Source organism: Scardinius erythrophthalmus, assembly GCF_964197995.2.
Source record: "Scardinius erythrophthalmus genome assembly, chromosome: 25".
NCBI lineage: Eukaryota > Metazoa > Chordata > Actinopteri > Cypriniformes > Leuciscidae > Scardinius > Scardinius erythrophthalmus.
This window is the reverse complement of record NC_138245.1, coordinates 31,507,892-31,526,400: the sequence shown is the minus strand read 5'-3', so window position 1 is coordinate 31,526,400 and position 18,509 is coordinate 31,507,892. Positions and strand designations below refer to the sequence as shown.

At 38.9% G+C, this 18,509-nt stretch overlaps 3 protein-coding genes across 6 annotated transcripts in view; 1 reads left to right on the top strand and 2 right to left on the bottom strand.

Moving 5' to 3' along the window:
* trappc10 (trafficking protein particle complex subunit 10) overlaps positions 1-200 on the bottom strand; it is a 34,392-nt gene extending 34,192 nt beyond the window's left edge. The window contains exon 1 of the mRNA XM_081357284.1: positions 36-200. Coding sequence (XP_081213410.1) covers positions 36-96 — 61 coding nt within the window. The 5' untranslated portion in view covers positions 97-200. The remainder of the gene's footprint in view (positions 1-35) is intronic.
* An 842-nt stretch (positions 201-1,042) lies between these two features.
* Positions 1,043-13,828, top strand: srsf11 (serine and arginine rich splicing factor 11). 4 transcript variants are annotated; one of them, XM_081357279.1, is made up of 14 exons: positions 1,046-1,376; positions 2,940-3,073; positions 5,185-5,294; positions 6,914-7,003; positions 7,084-7,133; positions 7,547-7,680; positions 8,255-8,336; positions 8,419-8,532; positions 9,526-9,615; positions 9,936-9,971; positions 10,753-10,845; positions 10,928-11,105; positions 11,727-11,762; positions 12,989-13,827. In XM_081357279.1, exons 1-14 carry the CDS (start codon positions 1,060-1,062, stop codon positions 13,181-13,183), a joined length of 1,659 nt encoding a protein of 552 aa, XP_081213405.1. In that variant the 5' UTR covers positions 1,046-1,059; the 3' UTR covers positions 13,184-13,827. The 4 variants fall into 4 exon arrangements, with proteins under 4 accessions (XP_081213408.1, XP_081213405.1, XP_081213406.1 ...); XM_081357280.1 differs by lacking the exon at positions 11,727-11,762; XM_081357281.1 differs by lacking the exon at positions 9,936-9,971 and having other exon boundaries at positions 1,076-1,376.
* Positions 13,829-14,718: 890 nt separating this feature from the next.
* ankrd13c (ankyrin repeat domain 13C) overlaps positions 14,719-18,509 on the bottom strand; it is a 24,812-nt gene continuing 21,021 nt past the window's right edge. Inside the window, exons 10-13 of the mRNA XM_081357283.1 lie at positions 18,094-18,173; positions 17,895-17,993; positions 17,716-17,816; positions 14,719-16,021 (exon numbers count right to left, since the gene is read on the bottom strand). Of these exons, the coding sequence (XP_081213409.1) occupies positions 15,891-16,021; positions 17,716-17,816; positions 17,895-17,993; positions 18,094-18,173 (411 nt within the window). The 3' untranslated portion in view covers positions 14,719-15,890. The remainder of the gene's footprint in view (positions 16,022-17,715; positions 17,817-17,894; positions 17,994-18,093; positions 18,174-18,509) is intronic.

Below are 18,509 nucleotides of genomic sequence, written 5' to 3'. Positions count from 1 at the left end.
CTGACAGTATTATGAGGGTTATAACATTCACTCACAGGTCACTATGGGTTTGTTCTCCATCGTGTAGATGATGGGCTTCTCCTCATGGGGCTCCATGGGTTCCGTTCATCAGCATCTGAGTAATCGATCACATTCAACACCGCTGATGTATCGATGAGGCCCCTTCAGTCTCCATTTCCTATCTGCTGACACTGAGTGACGACTTCCGGCCCGCGTCACGGCCATACAGGAAGTCCACAACAAAAGACTTTTACACTAGAAAATATGAACGATGGTTACAACACTGGCTTCTTTTTGTATATATATATATATAAAAAAAATTATATTCCCAAAGGATTTCTCCCAAAATAAGTCTGTACTCCATTTATTATTTATTTTTGTATAGTTAGCTGAAATAAAAAAACTAAAGCCGTGAGAAAAACATTTTCGTTACTTGAAATAACGAAAACCAACAAGGATTAAATATGAAATAACGTATTTTATTATTTTTATTTGTATTATTATTTTCATGTAGTTTGACTACTAAAATAACAAAAAAAATATACAGGCATTAAAAATAACTAATAAAAATGACAAAACGCACAAGGTTGCTAAAACTTTTATTAAACTTAAAATGAAAACGGAAAATATATTTAAAAAAAATTAAATATAAACAAAAACTATAGTAGTGATACTAACTGATACAAGAGGTTGCTTTTTTTACATGTTGTAATTTATGTCCATATTTCTTGTCAGGTGATACAAATCATACAGAGAAACAGACAAGAATTTATCGTTTTAAGTTTAGAGTTTGTGTGAGGAAAAATGTAACAAAGTAACTTTCATTAATCCCATGATTACAGACCAGATTTTAGAAAACAGAATAAACTGTAATGTCAAATTAAGCCAATGTAATTTATATTATTTAATTATAAATAAATATCATAATAATTTGGTGTTATTAATTTATTTTCATGTTCATTTTGTACATTTTTCTAGGGTCCCCAGGTTGAAACCCCAATGAGGACGTATTTTGAAAACCTTTATTTTGAAATCTGCCATAGAAGCCGCCATGTTCTTATGAGCGCGCGCTTCACAGGTCACGCCGCAGCACGAGCGCCATTACAGGTCCCGCAGTCATGCGCGCGTGAGGCAGAAGGCCGCGAGACGATTGATAAAGAATCCATTGAGGCGAAATCGAGTAAAATCGCGTTTCTACCGCACGGATTTAAATGTCTTTCGATTGACGTTCACCATCATCAGATCGGAGCCATAATGACGTCCAGCACCAATGTGATCCAGGTGACGAACGTGTCGCCGAGCAGCACCGCGGAGCAGATGCGAACCCTGTTCGGCTTCATCGGAACCATCGACGAGCTCAAACTCTTTCCACCAGAGTGAGTAGAAATGAGTTATAAATCACTCCGTTTTCAATATAGAGTACATTTTATACACGTATACGGCAGTTTGGATGTATAACAATTCCATAATGTTGTCTATTCAACCTGATTATGTGCAAATATACATATTCATAGGCACAAAACAACCATAGTTTAGCTCAATCTATTCTCGCAAGTGTAGATGTAAGTTAGCGCACAAACTACAACACAAATCCATCCGTTAAGTTTAACCGGTTAAACGGGTCATCGCTTGTTCATTTGTTTGAGTAATATCGTTAATTTATCTCCAGCTTGTCCACGTGTGAGCGTTAGCCCTCGTCATAATGATTTCTAATGATTAAAACAATAAAAGCAGACGCATATTTTACAGTTTGGGTGCATTTTATAGTACTGGCGCTTTCTTGCATAAAGGAGCCGTGACGTCACGCACGTTTATCTGCGTCTGCGCGTCATTACGTAAGCACGTTTCCGCCACATTATCTTGTTTTGCTAAATGTTAGTTATAACAATGTAATGTTATATAAAAGTCGAAATTATGGCATACTAATGAACCATAATGATATAATGAAGTCGACAAAAAAGTTGAATTTGACATACTAAGGAGCATTTCACACTGAACTGCACTACTTTTCCGTTGTTGTTCAATGTAAACGCGCAAGACGGACGTGTTTTTGCGCTCAAGTCTCGCGTTTTTTGCAGTCTCGTGCATGAAATCGCGCTCTCAAGTTAAAATAAGTTTTGTTTTTTTGTTATAACGCATTTTTAGACTTAGATCTTTTAGCCATAATGTGTTCTGTGTGAACCGGCCCTAACCCATAATCATGAGATTTAAAATGAGAAATTCTGATTATATTTTTATCTTAATGCGGTGGAAATGGGCTTCCATAGACTTGTACATACGCACTAAATGAATACTGAGTAGATACTACTCTTGACCATTAAAAAAAAACTACTTTCTGTATAGTACAAATATAGGTAGTATGAATGAGGTTCAGACGAACTACATCCGCCATTTTGTTAGTCACATGACCTACCAGCGTCAGTTGCGCCGCTTCACCACCATTCATAAATCCTCTCCTGTGGCCTCATGGGATAGAAAAGTGTCCATCGAATACACGCTTCAGAATCCCGCCGGAAGTAGTAAGTCATCCGGGGACGTTCAGTTGCCCAGAGAAGTATTCAGTATCGGACGCCACCACAACCACAGCTCATTTCTAGGCATCGAACTACATTTCGACTCAGTAAATGTTGATTTCACTGCTCAGGCAGGCAGAATGCAGGGTTCTCCAGTAGCTAACTTCTGTTCTGTGCTTTTGTTGTTTTTCACCCATCGAAAAACATCTGGCGTCATCATATCTGCAGCGAAGGTAGGCCGCTGGTGGATCTGCTCTGAAGCCGGCAGATCTAAAACTGAGCCGGATATCTTGGATCTTTATGACATGCCGTAGATGATGATTTGCTCGAACATGATGAATATTTCTCTGCGGTGTTTGAAAAACTGCAGGAGGTGTGTGATCAAGTGTGTGTACATCTTGCAAAAGCATCTATATTTTCTTTCAGTGATTCTCCCTTGCCTGTGACTTCACGTGTATGTTTTGTAAAGTTCCACGAGCCGGAATCAGTCGGAGTTTCCCAGCATCTGACCAACACGGTCTTCGTGGACAGAGCGCTGATCGTCGTCCCCTTCGCCGAAGGTTTGTGCCGTTCATGTTCACTTTCAGACACGTGATCGATCCCTTCACAGTGTAGACGACGGCATTAGTGCAGTGAATCCCAGCGGCCGTCGCTCAAACCTCGACGTAGACGTACGTGTGATTGTACAGTGCCGTTCACAAGTTTGCGATCGGTGCGATTTATGTTTCTGAAAGAGTCTCTTCTGCTCAGCGAGGCTGCGTTTATTTGATTGAAAATACAAAAAAAACGGTAATATCGTTTCAATTTAAAATCAATGTGATCAAACCTGAATTTTCAGTGTCACATGATCCTTCAGAAATCATTCTGATGTGATGATTTGATGTTTAAGAAACATTTATCAATGTTGAAAAGTCATGTACACTTTTGTAACATTATAAAAGTCTTTACCATCACTTTTGATCAATTTAATTAACCCTTGATGAATAAAAGTATTGATTTCTTTCAATCCCCCACAAAAAAAAGAGAAACATCTTTACTTTAATCACATGAATGCAGTCTTGGTGAGCATGAGAGACTTCTTTTAAAAACATTAATAATCATACCAATCCCAAACTTTTGAACGGCAGCGTATATTTCAGAAATATCAGTGAGATGGTTGATGGGAATGAACCCCCTGAATGGCAGGAGCTCATGTTTAACTCATTGCCTTTCCCAGTTTAGTTTCATTTTTTTTGTTAAACTTTTCTCTTTGTCATTTGTGTGTGTGATTTTTATAGTGAACAAGGCAATTGCAGAGCCGGCAGATGTCTGAGTGTGACCCTGTAGACAAATAAAAGCGGCCAGCCCACGTGTTTCCCTGCTGTAAACTATAATCCTCTCTCTCTTGTGTCTCCAACTGAATTCACTCGAGTTCACAGACAAAGATCGATCGATCTAATCATGCAAAGCACAAATGTTTAGGCTCAAATCCTTGTTGGTTTCTACATTTCTGATTGAACTGCATGCTAATCAGACACGAGATAATCTACGGTAAGACGAGATGTAGCGCATTTCTGCATGAGTGTTTATGCACACATATATGCACACTATCAGATATAATGATAGGGCTTTCCTGTCCGTATTATGATATTAGTCCAACCTCCCTTTTTGAGTAAGAAACAGTCTGAGAATGTTCTTTTGTTCCTCTCCACATGACTGAAAAAGGCCTGAGACGCTTTTTAACGGTCGTTTCTGTTTTTTGTTGTTGTGTTTTCCAGTTCTTTTCCCTGGTTCTGCAAGTCCTGTAAACCAGGCCCAGCAGAAAATGCCACCCAACAGTTTTGTCTTCTGCAGCTTGTCCTGTTTCTCTCTCTCTCTCTCTCATCTCTCTCTCTCTCTCTCTCTCTCTCTCGTGTGTGTGTGTGTAAGTGATGATTGAAATGTTTGAAGTGAGATATGAATTTCAGAGGCGCTCGCCCAATGGACTCCATGCACTCACTAGACATTCATTTGTCATTTAACTCTAGATATATAATTTTTTTTTAGCATTTGACAGTCTGTAGTTGAGTTTAAAATGGGCTTTTGCTGGAAGACGTCTTTTTTTTTTTTTTTTTATAATAATGTGTCTCAATCCAGCACACACATTCATTAGATAGATGAGTTTAGATGTGCTTGAAAAGGTAAAGGCAGTTTTAGCTCTCAAATAACCAGCAAAAGCCCCCTAAACAAATGTTATTTGCATTAGTCATGGTAAGTCACACCATCAGTGGATTAATAAACTTGTCATTTGATGCTGACACCCAAATCATAAACTCTGTTTTGTCTATCTTGATGTCTCTGTGTGCTTTATAGCGAAGCAGCCGACCTGAGTCGCTTGTTCATTATACAACTTATGAAACTTGAGAGCACATCCCAGTGGAGATCCGGCTGTGCTTGCTTACATTTGGTTCATGACTTAAAAAATCAAGTTCAGGTGATAACATCTTGGCAGTGTGTCTAGTGTCATTTCCTTTTTTGTAGTATTGTGCACTTCATGCTTTTGTTAAGGGACCTCATGTGTTAGCTTCCTCTGAAAAAGCGAGTACTGATGTCAGTGCAAATATAGACTTGGAAAAAAAAGGGGTCTGTTTGTTTGTGTGTGTGTGGTGCGAGAGCCGTGGCGTGGTTTAACTGTGGCGTTTCTGTCCTGCAGGAGTGATTCCTGACGAGTCCAAGGCTCTGTCACTGCTCGCTCCAGCCAATGCCGTCGCAGGATTACTGCCAGGAGGCGGACTCCTCCCGACGCCCAATCCCGTCACATCTGTGAGTGTGCTCAAGTTAACCATCATAGAGTGAAAGTTTATCATTTTTAATCTTGACAATTTACACATTCAAACTATTTTAAACACAGAAGAGGCGAAAATCGGGACTCGCGCGTTATCTGTGCGCAGAGAGGCGTGTTTCAGACAGCGCTCGAACACCGAATTGATTCCTCTTTTGCGTTTCCTTGGCCTTGGACGGACACATACACACAAAATTGTCTAAATGCTCGTCTCAGCTGCACAATAGGGGTGGAATGGATCGCATTGGATCCGTGACCTGTACGAATCGGCTCCCCACGGTTCGGCACGCATGTGATTCGCGGATTAACCGCTAAATTTAACCATCATAAAGTGAAAGTTAATAATTTCGCTGTGTTTTTGCCAATTTACACTTTCAAACAATTTTAAACGCTGAAGAAGAGGCGAAAATCGGGACTCACGTGTTATCTGTAGAGAGGGAGAGAAAGCGCTCGAACACCGCATTGATTCCTCTTTCACGTTTAATCAACGTGTGACATCACTGGTATCACCAGTGAGTTTTTTAAATCGCTAATTTAAAGGCAAAAGTCAAATTTGCAATCCGCCTCCGAATTGGTGCTAATTTGAAAGTGAAACTAAAATGCGCTCACCCCACGGGTCCGGAGCGTTTTTACATAGTAATGAACTGAAAACGCTCGCTCTGTTTTGCCCGTAGAAAAATGGTGCATTTTAGTTTCACTTTCAAATTAGCTTGAATAATTTGGATTGCTTGAATGGGGAGTTCATTAAGCCTATTATTCTTAATGAAGAACAATGACCAGTACAATGACAAATTTGCTTAAATAGGCGCTTTTACATTTCGCTTAGACACCAAATATCAGTTCCTCTCTCTCGTGATGAAATGGAATTGGACTCCTGTTGCTGAGATGTAGTTAGAGAATAGTGTCTGTTCTCTAACTGAACTTAATGATTTTATAAAAGAATTTAAAAAAATCAAATCGACAGTGGGTGGCGGTGGACAAGTGATGTAACCGGTGTTGCTTCTGAACACTGTCAACGCCAACTATCGTAGCAAGCCTAACGCCCAAAGGAAACACGTCAATTTCGCAAAAACTCCCATTTGGCTTAAAGTTTACGCTCGCATGAAGTGGTTTTTCAGGCAATTCAAAAAAGGAATATTTCGCAAAACTGCAGTGGAAACCGTTTTTGCGCATTTACAGTCACCTGACGTAGATGACGTGGTGTTTAGACACAAGACGAGCCGGAGTTCTTTATTAAACTCATAAAAGACAAAAGTATTACAGGAATACTGGATTCTAAACCTCAAAGAAAAGCAACAATCAAGACCTCAAAGCAGAAATGATTGAGAAACACCCAGAAACTCCTCATATGTGCCGCTCACAAGTATAAGAGTCTTTCCTTGCCATTAATGCTTTGAAAACACGCTTGCGTCTCTTTCCATTAATAATAATGACTAGTGCGGTGACTGGGATATACCTACCAACATCCGTTGTCATGATTCATGAAAAATTGTGTTTTAGTCACCTAACATCAAATATGCGCAAATCTGTAATGGAAACGCGTCTAATGTAACGAGACGCTCGCCCTCTTTAGACAATAATGATGTTGATGTTTTGCCAGATTGGTGGTGTTTCTCTTGGCGGTCTTGGAGGGCCGAACTTGGACCCCATGGCAGCTCTTGCAATGGCAGCGCCCAACATAAACCCTCAGGTTTGACATCTTTCAGCTCCTTCAACAATAGACCAGATATGCTTCACCATTTCACTAATCTGATGTGTTTTTCTTCTTAGACTTTGTCGGCTGAGCAGCTTATGAAGCTTATGGCATCCATAGACCCCAAGTAAGTCCATCAGTATCATCAAGAGCCGTATGAAAGCAGATTTGTTTTATTCTGGATTAAGCTAGTCCCAGACTGAAATGCATGTTTGAACTGAAAGTAAAATATATCAGTGTCACTGTTTTGTATTAAGATGAACACCAGTAATGTTTATAAAAGCTATTTAAATGTCCTAATTAAGGATTAATCTATGCCCTGTCTGTGAAACTAATCCTTAATGTTTTATTTTAATGGTTAGATTCAATTTTAGTAATCTAAAAAGCATGTCCAAATAATTGTATTCCTGAAACGGACTACAGAATATTTGTCACAATTTTTTCGAGTGAAACCAAACTTTTATTTCTGGCCTGTCATGGGGCTCTACTCGTCTAATTGAGGTTCAGTGTGTTCTCATCGGTACATTACTGTGATTGCAGGCTGAACCCTCTCGCCGCTGGGCTGAATCTGACCCCGGGACTGAAGGCGGACGCCTCCAATAAAGAGATTGAAGAAGCCATGAAGAGAGTGAGAGAGGCACAGTCTCTGATCTCCGCCGCAATCGAGCCTGGAAGTGAGTGGACAGACACTAGAACAACTCTATATACAGTCAAACACACATTTACTCACACACCATCAACATTTCTCACATTATCAGTTTATTCGCTATAGTTTAGAAAATGGTAATAAAATATGAGCAGAACTCAGTTGATATTTGACTGGTTTTGTCCGTCCTTCTGTTAGACTGTCTCACACATGAATTATGTTGAATATCTACACAACTACACAATTAGATAATACCAGTTTAGCTCAACCAATCACCAAGCAATGCTTCATTTTGTTCAGTCTGTGTGTAAAAAGAGCATTAGCAATTAAAGAAAACACACTTCAGCAAAACATGATCAGGTCAAAGTGTCCGAATCATTTTTAGTCCCAAATTGTTACAGGTAGTCTCTGTATGAAGAATATTTGGGTGTAATATGTCACAGTTTACTTTATTTTGCTCTCCTCACTCACATAAATGAACTATAGTGTCCTGATCACACTAGTGAAAAATATAAAATTATATCTGGTGTCTGAATAATTTTTGGTTCGACTGTATTTTAGTTTTAAATGAGGGCGCTGTGCTAAAGAGTTTGCTTCTTCAGGTAAAAAGGATGATAAACGCAAGCGCTCGAGATCCAGGTCCAGATCCAGACGCAGGAGGTCCCGGTCCCGCTCCAGACACAGGTTCGTGAAGACACTTTAATCAGCAATTTAAGCTGATATTCATATCCAGTCCTGGGCTAATTTGAATATGTTGTGACCGTAGGCGCTCTAAGAGTCATTCTAGACGAAGGTCTCGGTCCAGGAGCAGGAGGAGGTCGAAGAGCCCGAGGAGGAGGAGGACCGATTCACGAGATCGCAGCAGACGCTCCAGGTCCAGGTGAGTTCGTCATCAGGTCAAACTAGGGCTGCGACTCAATTCGCCTACTTATACTACCCCTAAAAGTCTACAGTCGCGGGTCTTTCATGTGGAGACTCTCCTCATATTAGGCTAATGCATAATGATGTATGAAGTTAATGGCGAAACGGATCTTTATAAAAGTCCACGTTATTACATATGAAATATGACACAGATAACAATATACATATTTTTTTCTATCAGGTTAAACTTTGATTAGTCACTCAAACCTTCATCTAAACCTCTCACGGTCAAGTTGCACATACCGCCATGTTTTGTAGTTATTTTTTTTTAACACTTGTGTTTGTAGTTCCTCCTCCAAAGCGCAGTGGGTTGTGGGTAATATTAGCTGTTATACACTTCGAAATCCACACTTCGAAAATCCACCAGAAATAGATCATGTGTGGACTTCTGGCACACTCTTTTCAACATACTATGCTTTGGGACACACTTATTCCAATCTCACACTGTTTAGGATGGATAGTGTGAACACTGAGACGCTGGGTATCGATTCAAATGATTCGATTTCGATTCGCAAGCTCTCAATTCGATTTTGATTCTCGATTCAACTCAATGAATATAGATTTAATACAAATCCTTTATTTATAAAGAACAGTGAAAATAAGTTTACAAGTGGTTAATTAATAAAAAAATTAAGCCATAAAACATGAATATTAGGCTAAACTTTTTATTTTTTACTTTTTGGTACACTTGGGTACATTAAAACAGAACCCAACTCTATATTTCAAATGCATACAGTGCATACGAGAAATAAATATGGAAAAATCGATTTCTGGCCTTTGAGAATTGATTTTGAATTGACCACGTTTTAAAAAACGATTAATTGAAAAATCTATATTTTTTTTGCCCAGTCCTAAGTGAAACCATGTCAGATGTGCTTCTGGTTTCTCAGGGTTAGTGGTGCGATGCTAGTGGTCCATTTCTTCAAAGACTTTTGTTTTGTTTTTGATGTAGAGATCGGAGGAAGGAGGAAAAGATCCGAAAACGTTCAAAAACTCCACCGAAAAGCTACAGCAGTGCCAGACGGTCCCGCAGCACCAGCCGGTGAGTTACAGCCCAACGACATTATGCTTTTTTTTTTTTTTTTTTTTTTTTTAATGGTTATTAAATTTTAGTAATAAAAAATCCCCAGTTTTGATGCATCCAAAAATCATCTAAAATTTCATTATTACTGGAATCTGCATTTTCACATTCCGGGAAAAAAAAGTCCCGTTGAGTTTATTCAACCTTTTTTCACAAGTACATCTTGTGAAACTAAGGGTACGTTTACACTACAACGATGTGCTAAAAACGGAGAAGTTTTTCCTGTGCGTTTTCTGCATATACAGATGATAATGTTGTCAATACGATCCCCACTCATACAGGTCCATGAAAACGACTAAAAACCGGGATCTTACAAGGTATTTAATATACTCAATACTTAGGAAATTTAAGTCCTGGAAAACCTTTGAAAACAGCCATTTGTATGAAGTACTTATTAATTATTAAAAGAAAATATATGGGAAATTTATTGTTAATTTTATTGATAAAAAAACCCCCAATCTTTTCACACAAAATTAAAGATGCAGTCCGTCTGATATAGTTATTTTCCATGGCTATGAGCGTGATATTGATCATATGAATATCCAAGTATATGATACAGCTTTTATTCTTCAGCTCAATCATATATTAATGGGAGAAAAAAATCAGTTTGAGTAAGGAAAGCAATATCTTTGTGATAGTATCCCTTCAATGATTAGTTACCGGAGTCACTGCATCTGCTGCACTTTATTTGTACCATTTTGTTTATTTTTATCCATTTACCTTTTTTAGAATTTAAAAGATAAGATATTGTTTGATAAATGAGATCTCTGATTGTAGTACGTGGGAATTTGATTTTACAGTATCTGTACGAACCCTGTATTCTGCTGCCAAGCCAGTAGATGGCGATGTCGTTTTGTAAAGAGATATTGCACACCTATAGACGTAACACGCATGTGCATGACGTAACCCTTTCTCACAGATTTGCGTTTTTGTAGTTTAGGGTATCATAAAAAATAAAAAAAATTGCACTTTGAAGTCTGTTGTCGTGTAAATGAATAGCCAAACGCATAAAGAGGTGTTGATAAAGTGCACCCCGATTTACTGTGGTCTACATCAGGTCAGAGCTCCTCTTGATCCAGCACATGTTTCTCTCTCCAGCAAACGGCACAGGAGAAGTCGCAGCGTGACTCGATCACCAAAGAAGTCTCGATCTCCCAAGAGAAAACTGTCCCGCTCCCCGTCTCCTCGCAGGTAACACACACACACACACACACTCACTCACGTCACCTGTCTCAGACCCGCCTTAACCCCAAAAACCGCATGTTTCTCTCAGACACAAGAAAGAGAAAAAGAAGGATAAAGACCGCGAGAGAGACCGTGACCGAGACAGGAAAGACGATCGGGAAAGGACTCGTGAAAAAAGGGAACGTTCCACCAGCAAGAAGAGCAAAGACAAAGACAAGGACCGGGATCGAGACCGGAAGTCTGACAGTGAGAAGGGAGATGTGAAGGTACGAGTAATGTTGATCAGCCGTGACGTCGTTCTGTTTTAGAAACGGTTCTGCAACGTCACGGCTTGAGCAACAGAATACAAAGTGTGACCATTATAACCTCATTTACTGATTATATGCTATATTTCATGTTAAAAGAATTGGTAACACTCTACAATAAGGTTCATTAATAAACATTAGTTGATGTATTAATGAACATGAACTAACAATGAGCAATACATTTGTTACACTATTTATTAATCTTTGTTAATGTTGGTTAATAAAAGTCCAGCTGTTAGTTCACAGTGCATTAACTAATGTTAACCAATACCACCTTTGATTTTAATAACGTATTAAGCATATAATTTCAATGTACTAAGTATTGTTCATTCTTAATTCATGTTAACTAATGAACCTTATTGTAAAGTGTTACCAAAAGAGTTTAATTATCATTTTGTGTGATATTTATAGCCTGTTTACACCTGCTCATTTCATCTGATTTGTTAAAACGGTTTCGTTTACACTTGCCCGCAAAACGGATATAAATCCGATCTTCAGTTCCCACGCTATATGCAAATTTAACGAAGTTAACGTCAGCGAAAGCAACAGATATGAGCTGTTTTTTGTTTTTTTTATCATCAGCTAAATTCAATAGGAGAGAGAGCGGCATCAGCACCGGTAAGAACATTTAGTCTCACTACTTTTAATGAAGAAGATGATTGTGTGTTAAGCGTCTGCGACTTGCTTTCTGTTTTACTAGCGGCAGTTTGCGCGTTGGCTTGCTAAATGCGTGTTGCGGTAGCGCCGTAACATCTGGCTATAATATGTCCTGTAGCCTATAATGCGCTCTCGCGTGTTTTTTTTCTAACTTTTTGGGAGGAGTAAAATTTACATATGGGGTTTCAACAACCAGATGCGTTCACACTTGTGCAGTTTCATCTGGAACGTGTCTCAGATCTCCTCCTGATGTGATTTGAGGGATCGGATTTAAATCCGTGTCAAGTGTTTCGGAGGGCATTTACACCTGATCTTAAATAAATGATAGGAAATTAGGTATTCTATATTGAATTGTCACTCAGTATGTGTTTTTAATGTTAAAATGGTGTAATATGTATGAATTTATATATCCATTTTGATGTGAGGGCAGTGCATTTGCATAGAAGCTCCGCCCACATGCTGTTCTGATTGGGTGTTTTTTGTTTGTTTGTTTTTTTCGCATCTGGACAAATTGCTTGTCGCTGGACTCTTGCCACATGGCATCTGATTAGGATGGTTAATTTCTATTTTGTTAAAGTCCCCTGTAGTCAATAATTGTATCCCTTAACTCGTCTATAATCGCCAAAATTACATATTTAAACATGTTTTTTCTTTGAGGAAAATATCTTGAATGTAACTCGACACCCTTGCCTCATTTAGTATGCGCGGTTCTATGAATATGCAAATGAGCCCCACCTCCACTCACTCCCTCAGCTCAGAGATCCACTGGTTGACGATCACACGTTGATCTGATTGGTTACAAGGTAGTTTGTGACGTCAGAAACACCAGCGATTTCAAAGCGTGTTTTTGAGACTCTTTGGTTCACTGCAGTTTTAAGGAGGAAATACTCAGCAATGTTGTCGACTTATGAACTTACACATGGTTTGTCTTAAAGCAGATTAAAAACACCACATAGATGTATAGAAGCTGGACGTATACAAACAGGGTCAGAGTTTGCAGATTCTACCCGACCTAAAAAGCTCAATGACGAGGCATATTAAAATGCAGATAAATATCGTAGATGCGTTTACAGTGCAAGGCTTGTTGCGACTCTTTTCATTGTCGATTGCAATACCCGTTTCAACCACTAGCTGTCAACATTACAATCTGCACCTTTAAAACTGCTTCTGAATTCTGTATACCGCAGGTGACCAGGGATTACGACGAGGAAGAGCAGGGCTACGATAGCGAGCATGAAGAAGAGCGAGAGAGAAACTCAGACGCCGCTTCATCGCCGCAGGTCAAAGAGGCTCAAGTAGACAGTGCCGATGACGCGGGTCGTGGCGAGTCGGACGGAAACAGCGAAGACCAGCGAGACGAAGACATGGACATGAGCGACTGAACCAGCCCTTTCCCACTGATCAGTGTTTGAGATGTATTGTTAAATAGAGTTTAGATGGAGGAAAGCTCGTCCTAGATCAGTCTGAAAACTTTCCCCTCTGAGCTCGCTCATTCCCTTTTTGGTTTTTTTAAAACTGCATCCTCAGAATCTGCTGTATTTACTGGTACATGCTCGTCTTAAAATGTCCTCTCCGATTTTATTGCTGTTTCTTTCGTCATGGATGATGTGGAACGGTGTTATACTGTAAATTTAGTGTAGAAAGTCGATTTCTCCCTGGAAAAAAAAACAACCATTCGCTGTGTCTGTTTGCAGTTTCTATTTAAAGCAATTACCCTCTGATTAAAAGTGCTTGGATAACATTGTCAAGCAGTGTTTTTTTCTCTCTTTTTTTTCTTTTAATGATATTGCATTCGTTTTTTTATAGTTAGCCTCAGTTAGGTGGAAGGTGTTTGTCTTTTTAAAGTTGCAGAACGTTTGTGAAACCACGTAAACTGGATTACTTTCTCTCGCAGGTCTTTCGACAGTCCAGCTGTATCTGCTGCGATGTGTTTATCTGTAGTGAACACACCGTCATCATAGACTGTAGTTTGCTAAGAAACTGATTTATCTGTACGGTTTGCAATGTTACAAAAATAAAACTTCATAAAAAAAATTCTTGGCTCCTATTTTCTCCATTGCTAGGCATGTTAAGAAGAAATTATACACTCACCTTTGAGTCTGATTCCCGTTGTATCCAAAATGTTTTTGTAGGTCTTTTGTCTGCTTTCAATTTGTCAAGTCCAACATTTTTGCGGTGACTGAATTCAAATAATCACGCGCGCACACTCCAATCTAATGGCGCGAAATTCTGAGGTATGACACTTCACACATTACATTAACGTAATAACACATGATTGGTTTAGTCGAATGCAAAAAGTTAACGCTACCCATATTTAAAATAATTCAACAATAATAGGAGTTAAAAGTAACGACTCAAAGCTAACGAGTTCTATACTTTACCTGAAAATTGCCTTTGCTTTAGCTACGAAAAAAATAGTCCAATGCAATATACATAACATTCGGCACAGCAGAACCATATTAAAGTTATATTTAAGTTTTCTGAGGCATACGAGTGGAATTATCAGCGGTCTGAATAGTATTTGCATAAATTCGTGGAATATCTTCCCGCTGAACGCCGCGATTGACCAATCAGAATCAAGTATTCTGAATATTGCCGCTGATATGTTTCTAGAACTACTTTGAGAATTTTTATTGAACCAGTTTTTAAATTTACTTCAATCTTAAGTTAATATTTAATCAGTTAATTTCTAAAACGACAACATTTACTTTTAAGAACGATTAAATGTGGATACTTAAAAGTGACCCAATTAAATTTTGAGTAGCGTTTTGACACAGTAGGCCCTACCCATAGTTATACAATTCTCTGTAACGTTACCTTTTTTCACCTGGGTTCATTTTTAAAACACCACCCTTGTCACCCCTCATGAGTCTGAATATCATCTTGCCAATAAAACAGTTTGACCAAAACAAGTCCTCACAAGAGATTGATACGTGGACATTTTATTAATTACAATTTGTCATGTAAAAGTCCAGCAGGTTCATACAAGGTTCCTGCTGTACATCAAGGAGTTCAATGCATCTGGGAGAAAATCTGAGTACTGAAGACAAAAGCAAATCTAAAAACAATGAAAACAAACACAGGGAAAGAAGCTGGTATTAAAAATAAAAAAGGAATACAGCAAAACACAAGAGTTTTCCACACTAGCCAGTAGTGGGTCATGGAAGTGTAACTTGCAGCTTGTTTCCATTCTGAAGAGGAGAAAAAACGAAACACAAGAAACAAAAATATTGTTTTTCCAATGGGATTTTGCTGGTGCAAACATGACAGGAGTTCCTTTTCCCTCGGCACACAGCAAAAACATATAAAACACTCCAGTAAGATGTCGTTGCCGTCACAGTAATATCTCAATAAACGTACTCGTCAGTTATACATGTCAATTATACTACATTGGAAAACATTTTTAAATTTAAATTATTTACATCCATCTATCAAGGTGAAAAAGTGAAACCAAACCGACGGGATGCAGCGGCTGAAAGTTCCCGTTCCTGCTACATTTACATCCGGCTCTGTACGTCGTTCCTCCCGGTTCAGGAACACTAGTTATTAGGATGTGAGAAAGCAAAGTGAAGGAGAAAGTGACAAGCCCATTTCCCATAATGCAACAGAAACACAAAGGACAAGCTGGTATTTACACTGTAGAAATGACATGTACATAGTATTCGGTGACAAACAATTCAAATCATGTACACACACACACACACACACACACACGCTTCTTTCCTAAATATACACGTTTCCTTTAAGTGAAGTATACAAGTTTGTAACAGTTGTACAAAGATATATATATATATGAAAACGCGGCTTATGTAATAATTTATAATGCCATATTTCCTGCCAGTTACAGTGATGTGAAGTGTTTCTAGCGTATCGTACGTCCTGAGCTCCACACATCTGCGCCTCGTCCTCGTGAAACTCAGTTTATCATGTAGTGCAGCTGCGAACGAGGAACCCGTTTTCCTTCAGCACGATCCCTTTGTGTCCGTGTTTACAAGTGTTTTCTACATGAAACTCGCTGGTCTCCATCCGCAAACGTCTCGGGAGATGGGAGGAGGTGGAGACGGGGTCGACGGGGTAAGTTGGGACAGCTCAGAGGTCTGGGAAGCGGCTGGGATCCTCTTTGTATTCGCTGGGAATCGTGAAAATGGACTGGTCGAACTCGTCGTAACGGAACTCCTGAAAGGTCACGGTGGCTGTGATGGTGGGGAAAACCGGGATGTCTGCGGGCGGGAATCTCATCATCATCATCATCATCATCATCGTAACATAACGCAGTGTGTTTTAGTGCTGTCAAATCGATTAATCGCGATTAATCGTATCTAACATAAAAGTTTGGAAATGTATTTATATATGTGTGTGCTGTTAACGGTAACGTGTTATACATTTTTGTCCATTTCATAAAAAGATGCCATTAAAGGGGTGGTTCGGGATTTTTGACATCGGACCTCATTTTTAAGTCAGCCTGGCTGTTATTCATCAGTGGAGACATTTTTAAAAAAAAATTATCCAGTCCTTATATTTGGATAGTTAGCCGATGCTAGGCTAGCGCGAGTCAAGGGTAGATGTTAGCCAGCCATTAAAAACTGTTTTACCCACTCCACAGTGCACCAAACGCAAATCAGTTATAACACTAGACTATCGATGCAAATGTACGTTGAGAGAATAATGTTAGAAATCAAACTTACCTTTCATCACATTGCATTAGTTATAATTTGTTCCCTGTAATCATAAGCCTTGTCTACAGCAGCAGCGGAGTGATATTGATTACCTAGGCAACCGAGTGAGCCGGTACACACATGTACTGCACACACTGTAGAGCGCTTCTTTTCTGTGTTTACTTTTTGCCGCATTACCAACTGGAGCAAAGTAACATTCCGCAGCTGCTGAGAAACTAGTTCCTTTGGGATCATTGAGATGAAAGGTAAGTTTGATTTCTAACATTATTCTCTCAACGGACATTTGCATCGATAGTCTAGTGTTATAATTGATTTGCGTTTGGTGCACTGTGGAGTGGGTAAAACGGTTTTTAATGGCTGGCTAACATCTACCCTTGACTCGCGCTAGCCTAGCATCGGCTAACTATCCAAATATTAGGACTGGATAATATTTTCTAAAAAATGTCTCCCCTAATGAATAACAACCAGGCTGACTTAAAAATGAGGTCCGATGTCAAAAATCCCGAACCACCCCTTTAAATAAGTATTTAAAATATACTGTCTTTACATTCATTTGGAGATTAACAGTGAGATTATTAAAATATAAAATATATAAAAAACATAAGAACTTTGTTTTTAATTGCGCTTAAATCACGATTAATCACAGAAAAAATGTGATTAATTAGTTAATTTTTTTTATCGATTGAAAGCACGTATATATATATATTTGGCTTTTATACAGTGTGTGTGTGTATATATATATATATATATATATACATACACACTGTATAAAAGCCAAACAATCTGTTACTATAATCTCCTATCATCACTGTAAAGCTGCTTTGAAACAATCTATATTTAATTAATAATATATATTTAATTATATATTTATAATATAAAGTGCTGTATAAATTAAGCTGACATTACACTGCCGTTCAAAAGTTTGAGATCAGTAAGACTTTTAATGTTTTTAAAAAGTCTCTTGTGCTCACCATTTATTTGATCAAAAAAAAAAAAAACTGTAATATTGTGAAAAACTATTACAATTTATAATACCGGTTTTCTATTTGAACATTTTAATATGTTATTTATTAACTAAACATTAAACACTACCGTTCAAAAGTTTGGGGTCAGTACTTTTTTTCCTTTTGGGAAAGAAATGAATACTTTTATTCATCAAGGATACATTAAATTGATCAAAAGTGACAGTAAAGACATTTATGATGTAATAAGAGAATATGATAAATGTGTCTGTTTACCTAATTTGACAGGAAATCCAGGTGGGAGTTTCATCTGAACAAATTCTCTGAGTTTATTAAAGTGCTTGAAGGGTGCGATGACCTCCAGAACATTTAACAGCCTGTAAAACAAGTGGAATGAGGCGTGATCATCAGTGAACGTGCGGAGTCTCGGGAAGGAGTGAGCGCGGGACACTTACGACTCGATGCCCAGAGGGAAGTCTTGACTCATGGCCACCGTCGCCTTGAAGTTCTTCTTGCTCTCTTTACACACGAGCTCTCGGCCCAGATGAGGAGCCCTGCGGACAGAACATCGGAGACTGTAATGTGGACTCGTGCACTGTCTGTAAAGCTGCTCTCAAATGTTGTGTATTGTGAAAACACTCATATGTGACGTACTTTCCCGTCTCAGCGGTGATGTATTCCTCCCAGGAGATCGTGTTCGGAGACGGAGCGGTCAGCGACTGACGTCTCGTCGGCTATCAGGACACAGAGAGAGGAGACATTATTAAACTAACTTTAAAGATGACTTTCTTTAATGTTGCTGTTCGATCATGAAGAAGCTCCAGCTCTTCTCTATATCAGTGTCAGTGTTTCTGAACTCCTGAAACGCCTCCAGTGTATCTTGAGTTTCTTCCGGGAACACGTCACAATATTCCTCATTATAATAATTCACGTGCAGAATAAAGGGGCGGGGCCTGGTTGAGTGAGTTAGTAGTGTGTTAAACTGGCGGTTATGGAAAGGGGCGGGACATTTCCCAAACACACTCGAAGCGCTCGACCAATCACAACACACTGCTCCAGCCGACCAATCA

What these genes read in the sequence shown, in the direction of transcription:
- srsf11 (XM_081357279.1), top strand. Translation starts at nt 1,060, where the DNA reads ATGAGCGCGCGCTTCACAGGTCACGCCGCAGCACGAGCGCCATTACAG. An exon ending in CGCCCAATCCCGTCACATCT is followed by an intron (nt 5,295 to 6,913) that starts GTGAGTGTGCTC and finishes ATGTTTTGCCAG; the next exon opens with ATTGGTGGTGTTTCTCTTGG. An exon ending in GTGAGAAGGGAGATGTGAAG is followed by an intron (nt 11,106 to 11,726) that starts GTACGAGTAATG and finishes TTTTATCATCAG; the next exon opens with CTAAATTCAATAGGAGAGAG.